The sequence below is a fragment of the Mchenga conophoros genome, linkage group LG10 (genome assembly GCF_057382185.1).
Source record: "Mchenga conophoros isolate Kocher_MC1m ecotype Shallow Benthic linkage group LG10, M_conophoros_male_GT1.1, whole genome shotgun sequence".
Lineage (NCBI taxonomy): Eukaryota > Metazoa > Chordata > Actinopteri > Cichliformes > Cichlidae > Mchenga > Mchenga conophoros.
This window is the reverse complement of record NC_140535.1, coordinates 25,223,895-25,234,005: the sequence shown is the minus strand read 5'-3', so window position 1 is coordinate 25,234,005 and position 10,111 is coordinate 25,223,895. Positions and strand designations below refer to the sequence as shown.

The 10,111-nt window shown below is 41.4% G+C and overlaps 1 protein-coding gene across 2 annotated transcripts in view; it reads left to right on the top strand.

The window, feature by feature from the left end:
- Positions 1-1,129: 1,129 nt before the first annotated feature.
- Positions 1,130-10,111, top strand: part of dpysl3 (dihydropyrimidinase like 3) — a 45,144-nt gene continuing 36,162 nt past the window's right edge. For both annotated transcript variants that reach the window (XM_085289547.1, XM_085289546.1), the window contains exon 1: positions 1,130-1,499. In XM_085289547.1, coding sequence (XP_085145673.1) covers positions 1,134-1,499 — 366 coding nt within the window. In that variant the 5' untranslated portion in view covers positions 1,130-1,133. The remainder of the gene's footprint in view (positions 1,500-10,111) is intronic.

Genomic DNA, 10,111 nt, shown 5'->3' with positions numbered 1-10,111 from the left:
ACACACACACACACACACACACACACACACACACACACACACACACACACACAGGTTAGGCAGGTCGGTGTTATTTCTAATCCACTTGATGAAAGTTTTCACCAGTCCTTTCACCTCTCTGTGAAGCCAAAGTCACCCCCATGCTGTACCAGGATAAAATAAAATACCAAACTGTCATCATTCTGTCCACTTTTTATTAGAAGGCTGTTTTACTCTGACATATGTTATTCATGAGACTTACACGAGGCACAGTTATCAATATACTACAAAGTCCTAACGGAACCAGTGTCCTAAATTTGACCCCATGGAGATTTGTGGAACATGTAGATATTTGGCCGTTACATAATTACGTTCCTGTTTACTGACTTCGTTGACTCCTGCTTCCCTCGTTCGCCCTCTCGACTCAGCAGACCTGCCGCCTGAAAGCTGCGCGTCTGCCGCGCTGCTGACACGATCTTGTCTCGTTTGTGCTGGCCTAAGTATTCTAAGCACCCTGAGGTGTCGCCGGTGAGGGGGCCAGACAAGCACTTGAAGAAACATCAGCATGATCTCGCTGGGAGTTGTTTAAGCGCGCAAGTGCTGAACGGACAGCGCCAAAGTGGACGTCTTTCAGGACACCTGTAATACCTGCTAGGCGCACACCTGTGTCCGCTCAAGTTAATCTAAGTATCAGTGCATCAGCTAGAAGGAATTATATTTTGATTATTAGGTTAATTCTTACCTTTACAGACATAATACGTATGTGTGCATAAATATGGCGAGTGTTCTCTTTAACCAAATGTGTCCCGATCTCTTTCGTTCTCTTTTCAGTGTTATACTATAAACTCAGAGAAACAAAGCCTTCCATTAGTCTTAAGCCACAACCATGAGTGTGCTTGATTTCATTGTAAAATTTAAGATGAATCAAATACACATATATTACCTATGCATCAGGAGCCACTGCAGTACCACCTTTGGCTTTAATTCAACTCCTTCCTGCCTGACTGTCTGCTCAACACACACACACACACACACACACACACACACACACACACACACACACACACACACACACACACACACACACAAAGAGATACACAGCACTTCAGTACTAGTTTCCCCGTCTTTCTCGGCCACTTGTGCAGGGCTCCACTATGGCAGAGCGCAGGAGAAACTGGGAGAAATCAGGGGACGACCTGCCGGTTTATCTCGCCCGGCCCGGCACGGCCGACCAGGTGCCCAGGCAGAAACACGGAGGCTTGTTTTGCAGCATTGAGGACGCGTTCGAGAGTAAAACGATAGACTTTGATGCCCTTAGCGTCGGGCAAAGGGGATCCCGCACCCCGCGGAGCACCAAACGGCTAACCGGTCTGGAAGCGAAGAGCCCGGCGAGTGACAGTAAGAGCTCCCCTGCTGTGGAAAGTCCCACAGCAGACAAGCAAGAACGCAAAGGCTCCCCTCAGATGAAGATCGGAACCAGCGGCGGAAAAGAAATATTGCAGAACCTGGAAGATGAGAAGGTAAAGCGACTAACTTTTTTTTTTTTTTTTTTGCAACAAACTGTTTCAGCATAAATGACAGAGGTGGCTTCCACTGTGTGTCACTGTTTTTCCTACAAGTTCTCTGCAGCTACCCTGAATTTTTTTTTTTTTTTAATTATGCTTAAATGAAAATGATAAAATTGTTTCCATTATAAGAGTCCATATTATAGAACTCGCTGTGTCCTTTAGTTGAGTTTTCAAGTTTGTCACTGAATAATCACAATGACATGCCATGAGAGCAAAAACTGAAATAGGAAGTCAAAAACTGTCCAGTCCTTACAATCTACAAAGAGTATAAGAAGCTGAGTTATCCATAATTCTGTTGACTGAATGTGCCATTATGCCACATCACTATGTAATTAAAGACACTATTTTGTTTGGAGAAATAACCTTGGTGTTGAAGTGCATAGAACAAGCCACAGAACGTAAAACAATCATGAAATAAATGGCATTAGGATTTTATGACTTAGCATTATTTCTTAGTAAAAAATATTCATTTGTAAGATTTTACCAAAAAACAATCAGCTGTGTCTGGGAAACAGCCCACTATCCATCCAACATTCATTAACTTTTGTTTTAACTGAGAAATTGTGCAATACAAACTACTTACCACTGTGTAGCATCCCCTCTACTTTTAACAAAAGTCCATAAATGTATGGGTACTGAGGAGACCAGCTGCTGGACTTTCATGAGAGGAGTGTTATCCCATTTTAGCTGCTCAACAGTCTTATCTCTGTCTTATATTTGCTCCAAATGTTTAAATTGGTCTGGACTGCATGCAGGCCAATTCATTACCTAGACTCCTCGAGTATTAAAGTTATGCCATTTCCATAGCTGTAGGATGCAGTTCAGCATTGTTTAGCTGTAATATACAGGACCTTCCCTGGAAAAGAAACCATCTGTATATACCTTTCAGCACTGATGGTGCCTTTTCAGATGTACCACCTACCAGTTCCACATGCACTGACACATCCATCATACCATCAGAACAGCAGGGTTTTTAATTCAGTGCTGATAACAAGCCTCTTCTGTAGTATGTAGCATCCATGTTTCACAAAAATAATATCCATTTGGCTGGCCACAGAACAGTTTTCCACTTTGCATCAGCCCATTGTATCATCATCCAGAGATGATGATGGTGTTTCTAGAGCATCTTCACATATGGCTTCTTCTTTGCATGACAGAGCTTTAACCTGCATTTGTGGATGGCACAGTGAACTTTTTTCACAGATAGGGATATTCCTCAGCCCGTGCAGTGATTTCCATGTCAGAATCACACCTGCCAAGGCCGAAGATCACAGTGATCCAATATAATTTTTTTTACCTTGTCTCTTGCATACAGAGATTTCTCTGGATTCTTTTACTGTGATTATGATATTAGATGATGTGAAAATCAAAGTCTGTTTGTGTGTTGAGGAGCATTATTCTGAAATCATTTCACAACTCGTAGAGGCAATATTTTTAGAAGATTCGTGAACCTCTGTGAACCTCCCCTGTTTACTTCTGCCCATGTTTACTTTGAAACCTAGTGGAAACCAACAAACAGTTGGTCTGTTCTCCTAATCAGCTTGGTACACCTAGCATACACCACCAAAGTACGGACAGGGCAAATTGAGCCTGGCACTGAGCCGTCAACTGCTCCAAGCCGTCACTGAGAGCTGTTCATAGCTCAACCGACTGTGATGGGTAGGATTGGGTCAATGCCTTTGGCAAGAATGCAGGGATGGGCAAGAGGACCACCCCTTTCCAGTCCGGCAACCACCCACAGCAATCCCTATGGCCCAACAGAGCATGGAGCTCACTGACCCTTCTAGACCTACATGGTGGTTCAAAATGAGGACGCTAAAAGGTGCCAAGGAACTGGGTGGAACTGGGTGCCCAGTTCCACCCAGAAACTAAAGAGGAGTCGGCATCGCTAAGTTCTGAGTGACCAACGCAAACGGGCCTGATCGCTGCCACCATGCCAGCAATCAGGGAGTCAGTGAGTGGGGTGAGCCTACCGCTATAGCCTGGTAGCTGCAGAGGATACCGTGATACCCAGTTGAGGCCGAAACTACTGTAATGCCAAGGACAACAACCTGCAACTCCAGTACATTTATGTGCTGGGACACCCAAAAGCCAGTCCAGTGGCTGTTGACCCCACAGTCCTCGTCGACTGCACAAGGCATCTGTGAAGACTAACTAGACTAACTGTGAAGTAGATCTACCGCTTGGCCCTACTCCATGTTGGACAAGTCTCTCCACAAACAGAGAGCTTGGTGGAGCCCTCAAGAGACTACCAGTGTTGTCTTGTGGGACTGCTGCGAGCAGACCCAGGCTCAGCAGGTGCCGTTGGAGAGGTCTCATGTTTAGGAGCACTAACAGAACCACCTACACCATGGGAGCCATGTGGCCCATCAGGTGGAGATAGCCCCCAGCTAACCTGTGAGTGTAACCTGAATTGGTTTAGGAACACCCTGAAGGCCTGCTCTCGCTCCACAGTGAGGGACATGGAGTCCCTGATGGAGTCCAGGGATATGCCCAGAAATGTTGTGACTATTAAAGGCTGCTGCCTGCTCCTTTTCAGATTCAGGCACAACCCCATAGCCAGAACATGCTACACAGAGCTACATGGCTGCGGTATTGTTCTACTGATGTGGCACAGACCAGCCAGTTGTCTGAATAGTTCAGGACCCTGCGGCCCCTGAGCCTAATAGGAGCCAGGACAGCGTCCATGCACTGCATGAAGGTTTGGGATGCAAGAGAGATGCTGAAGGGGAGGATTCAGAATTCGAACACCTTGTCCTCGAATCTGAACTTCAGGAACCGACCGTGCTTCTGCCAGATAGGAATCTGGAAGTAGGTGTCCTTCAGGTCAGTGGTTGCAAACCAGTCCCTGACATTGATGGCCTACCTCACCTTGGGGACCATCAGCATCTTGCACCACTTGCCTTGGCTGTATGTCCTTCAGCTTTCCCCTGCATGTGTGCGCTATGTCTGTGGCTTCAGCTGAGGCCTGAGGTCACCAGGACCCCATGCTGGAAGAGATAGTCTCTCACTCCACTCCACTCACCAAGGTTACAAAGTAACCGTAAGATATGTTTTTTGTGTACTATTCTGAATAAATCGTGAGTGTACGACATTAGCAGATCATTGCATTCTGTTTTTACTTACATTTTACGCATCATATTCAGAACTAGGTTTGTATGATAAAGTAGAAGACAGAGAGAAAAAAAAAGGAGAATGACTGGAAAGCCTCAAAGCTGGAGAAATTACAATTTTTATCATATCATATCACTACAGGCTTGTGCCACTAAAGACATAAGTCCTGTTTTTAAAAAAAAACAAACCACAGAACTGCTTACTATGATGATGATGGGGCGATCGTGGCTCAAGAGTTGGGAGTTCGCCTTGTAATCGGGAGGTTTCTGGTTCAAGCCCTGGCTTGGACAGTCTCGGTCGTTGTGTCCTTGGGCAAGACACTTCACCCGTTGCCTACTGGTGGTGGTCAGAGGGCCCGGTGGCGGCAGTGTCCGGCAGCCTCGCCTCTGTCAGTGCGCCCCAGGGTGGCTGTGGCTACAAAGTAGCTTGCCATCACCAGTGTGTGAATGGGTGGATGACTGGATGTGTAAAGCGCTTTGGGGTCCTTAGGGACTAGAAAAGCGCTATACAAATACAGGCCATTTATGATAGTGATGATGATATTGATATTTTACCAAATGTAGGAGTGTTACTGGGAACAACTGTATGGTTTACTAACAGGTGTAACTGCAGAGAAAGCAATTAAGAGCCTTGTTTAGATTAAATATGCTTTATATTCCCAAAATTTTATATATATATATATATATATATATATATATATATATATATATATATATATATATATATATATATATATATAATAAAGGTAGTGTGTGCTAGCAATAAGCATCCATATTCTATTGGATCGCCACAAAAGAACCAGTATCTAAATGAATAATGTTTTCTGTGTCTTAGTCTGGTGAAATACTCCTTTAATACTTAACGCTTCTTATATTTATACTTAATAATACTTATACTTATGTTACACTTGAACATCTTTGATACCTTTTCCATTATGCTTAAAGTCCTTACAAATTATTTGGGAAACTCTATACCGTTTAAATATTTGCATTTTAATTTTTGATATTGAGAAAAGGTACGTTTGTGTCTGTTATGTGTGATTAAAAATGACACAAGTCTTTCAGCACCATGGAGAGAGAGACACAAACAAAAGCACCACGGAAAGAATCCAGTGCTAAGTAAAGGTAATAATTACTTTATATTAGTGGTTCACAACCCATTTATCTGAATCAACCCAGTAGACCAGACAACACAACAGCACAGATGGAATTTTCTAAACTCATTTTATATAGTTATACTTTACGCTTAACTACCCAAAAGTGGAAATAAATTTTTCAGCAATTAGTTTATTTTTTTTTATTACTTAACCTCTTAACAAATTAATTCAAGTTATTTTACTAATTTCTGTACTACTTTCAGCTTACCATTGACTCTTAGCTATTACTTCCTACTTATTAGTTTTCTTCACGTAAGCTATTTATTGTCTATTTGAACTCTTTATCTGTGCTACTAAATAAAAAAAATCAGCTGTTGTAATTTAAGCTGGCTCTTTTATTGCTTTTTTTATATTTGTAATTATTCCTTTTTTGTTTAACATTTCTGCTTTGGTCGCACTCAATTAATAAATTTGAATTTTGTCTTTGGCAGATTACTTGAGATAAGCTTTTCACATACTTCATGAACTCCTTGTACCCCTAATTGGAATTTAATTAGAGTTACTCTCTAACTGTGCTATTAGAGAGTACAATTTATTTTTTTTTTTTAAAAAGGTTGTTTCTGAAGTGTTTCCATATTCTACATTCAAGGAAAGAAAATGATACTTGTAATGCTACTTTTTTGTAAAAAAAATACATTGGATAAAGTCAATCCATCGGGGCTCTAAATGTATGAGTACTGCTTTTTGCCATAACATAAGTGTGGGACAAGAACTGATGATAATATTTGTATGTGTGACCTAGCAACTATTCTAAAAATTCACTTCATCCACTCTTAATTGACACTGGCTTAGAGCAGTACACTCTAGGCACCAAAAGATGATGATTCATGTCTCGCTCTCTGGCTCTTGTTCAATACACACACACACAATTTTGGCTGAGAGCAGTAGAATCACTGGACTAGACAAAGTGGTGTGATTACCATTTTGCCATTTCATCACCAGAATGTGGTCATTTATTGGCACACAAGAGTACTTCTTTGAAGCACGGACGGAGAAAACAGATTTTAAAAAGACCAGGAAAGAGTTAAGCAGATTACACAATAAGTTAATATAGAGCAAGATGTCATAGATTACAGACAAATGGAATCTAATAAAAGTCATTATGGTGATGTCAACTCTAGAATGAAATTAGTAGCAAACCTTGGTAAACATTTTAAAATGATCCCCGCATAGTATGTTTGAGCTGAATTTCAGCTTTAAGGTTTGCTGTTATGTGCTACACAGCATTTAAGAGAATGTGGGGAAGTTCTGGCTGCTAATATTTCCTACAAAGATTGGAAAACAATGGGATTGTCAGTTTACACTTTAAAAACTTTAAAACTACAAAACTCTCTGACACAGATTGCCTTTCTTGATGATGCAAGTCCTTCATCTTCAGATTGGTCACTAATTAAAATATGACTGCCTGCTGTTGTTTCTGCTGCACAGGCAGATCTGCACTCTTATCCAACTTTCATTTAACAGAGACTCAGCAACAAAGCAGTAGACTGACAGACCTTTGTGTGAGTAATGCAAGTAAACTGACTGAAGCTGTGGAGCTGTATCTCTTTGAGTACAGGTTTTCTACATGCTTTTTCCCCCCACCGTTGCAGTTAAATGGTGTTCCCTTTTTTGTTTACACCTCTGTGGTTCTAGTGCTGTTATTCATTCAGTCTCAGACAGTTTGAGACTAAGCTGCTGCACTCTACATTTATCTCCATTTAAATCTTCACATTATCCTTATGATATATTTGATTCCCGCCTTCTGAATCATTCCCGCCTTTAATTGTCTTAAAATACTGTAAAAAAATAAACATAGATTTCTTCAGCGTGGCAGGTGGCCTTTTTCCCTCATGTGGCCTGATACTGAACTGCAATATTGCTGCTTTCAGGGGACCAGATGATTCAGCAGAAACCAGCAGACAATAGAGTAAGGTTGTGTTTTTGTTCCCCCCCCCCCCCCCCCCCCCCTGGTTTGGAAATTGTTAGAGGACACAGGGAAGGCAGGATGTGTTTATCCCTTTGTTATTAACTGGTACATTTAGCGTGCCAGTAAAACTTAACAGCATCTTTGTCTGGCAAACAAATGACGAGTGGAAAAGCTGCCCGTTTGTATTTTTATGACAAATGTTGTTACCCCTCCTTCCTATCTGATTACACCTGGTTCACTTTGATTTGAACTACAGTAAGTCATGATATTATTGACATTGTCATGCAAACTCTCAATATCATTCGTTGTTTTGTGGCTATGGTGAACTGAACTGCTCACTATGTGTTCCTGTGTTGTTCCCTGTTCGCTGTAGTAATACTGAACAATAACAATCATAATTATAGATTTTACTGGTTTTCCTCCTGTCTGGTGGGCTAATTAGTCCTGTGAGCTGCTGCAGTGGAGTGAATAATGGAGACTGGCTAACCAGATGTCCAGAGAGAGAGGAAATGGCTCCAACCCCATCTTCTTCTCTTTTTTTGTGATGTCCTGCAGGGTGGAAGTCACATTGACACATGTATTCAGAAAGCATAAAACTATACATATACACTGACATGTAGACTTGTCTAAATTAAAACATGCACACACATGCTTCTTTAAGCTGTCACAGAGATACTCTAGGAGCAAATGAAATAAGCACTCTACTAATGTTGCATATAACACTCAGTTTAGTCTTTATAATCAGCAGATAGAAACAGAGGATGTCTGTGCCTCCCTCTGGTTAAGTCTGAAAAATAACTCTAATTATATTGGGTGCAGTAAAGAGATGCTTTTGTATCATAAATATATTCAGTGTTTTGGGAGAATGAATCATAAAAGGGACCAAAAATAAACACTAAGAAGAATGCTGCTTCATATGTCTTCATATCGGTCAAGACTGAGCATTGATAGAGCCTTAAATGTTTAGAGTTAAGCAAAATTTTAGGAGGTTTAATTCTGCGTTCTGCGTAGCCTATTTGCTTTATCCTCCCCCCGCATTTTCAGAATTGTCCCACTACCACAAAACAACTCCAGATCATTTAGTCTTCTTCAATTCGCCAATGTCGTCTATATGAAGAGATCACATAGTGGCTGAGGTGGTCAGCATGATTGTGCTTGTGTGTAAACTGATAATATAATTTTATATGATTGTTGGGTAGTGAACTGGAAGCTTCTCACTCCATTCACTGTGGTGTGAAATGTGCTCCAACAGGCTTGATGACCTGACAGAGACTTTTCTGCATCCCTGATCTGTCTGCACCCTGTCTGTCTGTCAGTGTCAGCCGGTTAATGTGGTCTGCAGAGGTAGCAATCCTGCAAACTTGAGTGTGTAGCGCTGATGCATTCTCCAAGTCCTGGAAATGCTGAGGTAATGCCTTTCTGCCTCACTGCCATGAAAGGACATGCCAGGATGAAGGCCCTGTGTCTGCTTGTAGCAAAAAAAAAAAAAGAGAAAGATTTAAACCCTTATTTTTGTACAACAATTGGGTAGAACTGTGCTGTAAAACCTTCCTACATTACTCTGTAAAGCAATATTTAAAAAAAAAAGACAAAATGAAGCAAATGAAAGTATGATATATATATATACATATTTTAAGTTGCTAGTGTAATATAGACACACAAATAGGCACACCCTTTGTCACGCACCTGCTTCTACATGCATGTCACTCTCAGGATCTCATTATGGCTGCATTAGAGCTGAGGAGGGGAGTGGCAGAGCGAAGAGGGACCCACTTTAGGTTCAAACAATGGAGACACATGGCTGGGTGGGAACATGCAGAGAGAGAGAGAAAGAGTGTGTGTGTGTGTGCAATGTTACGGGCAAGCTCTGTGACAGCTGCCACACCATTTTGCTCTTCTGTGTCCCGCAAAACAAAACACACAACCTCCTGGTTATGACTGATATAAATCTACAATTTCAAAGGGAATTTTTTTTTTCTTGCCAATAAATCTATTTAGCAGACTGGCAACATTTTAAACATCCAATATGTATGATTAACACACGGCAGTGAAGTCAGTGGACATGTTTAAAATGAGTAAATCTTTCCATTACATATTGTTTATAATAACGATGGTGATTTCTATCCCATGTTCCTTTGTTTCCTCTTAGTTCTGCCAATTTTCCCCTAATCAATCAGACCTCAGTGACTTCAGCCGTAAACACACAGGCGCAGACTACACCACAAACTAGTGCGCCTCAAAACCAGCTGCTTCAAGGACTTTGCTATTTCTCTCGGATAGGTCAGTGATGACAGATATTGGATACGCAGCACACTTTATGTAAAAAACAAAAAACAAAAACAAAAAAACAACGTGTGACAGCAGTGTAACGCAAAGAAGAGGATG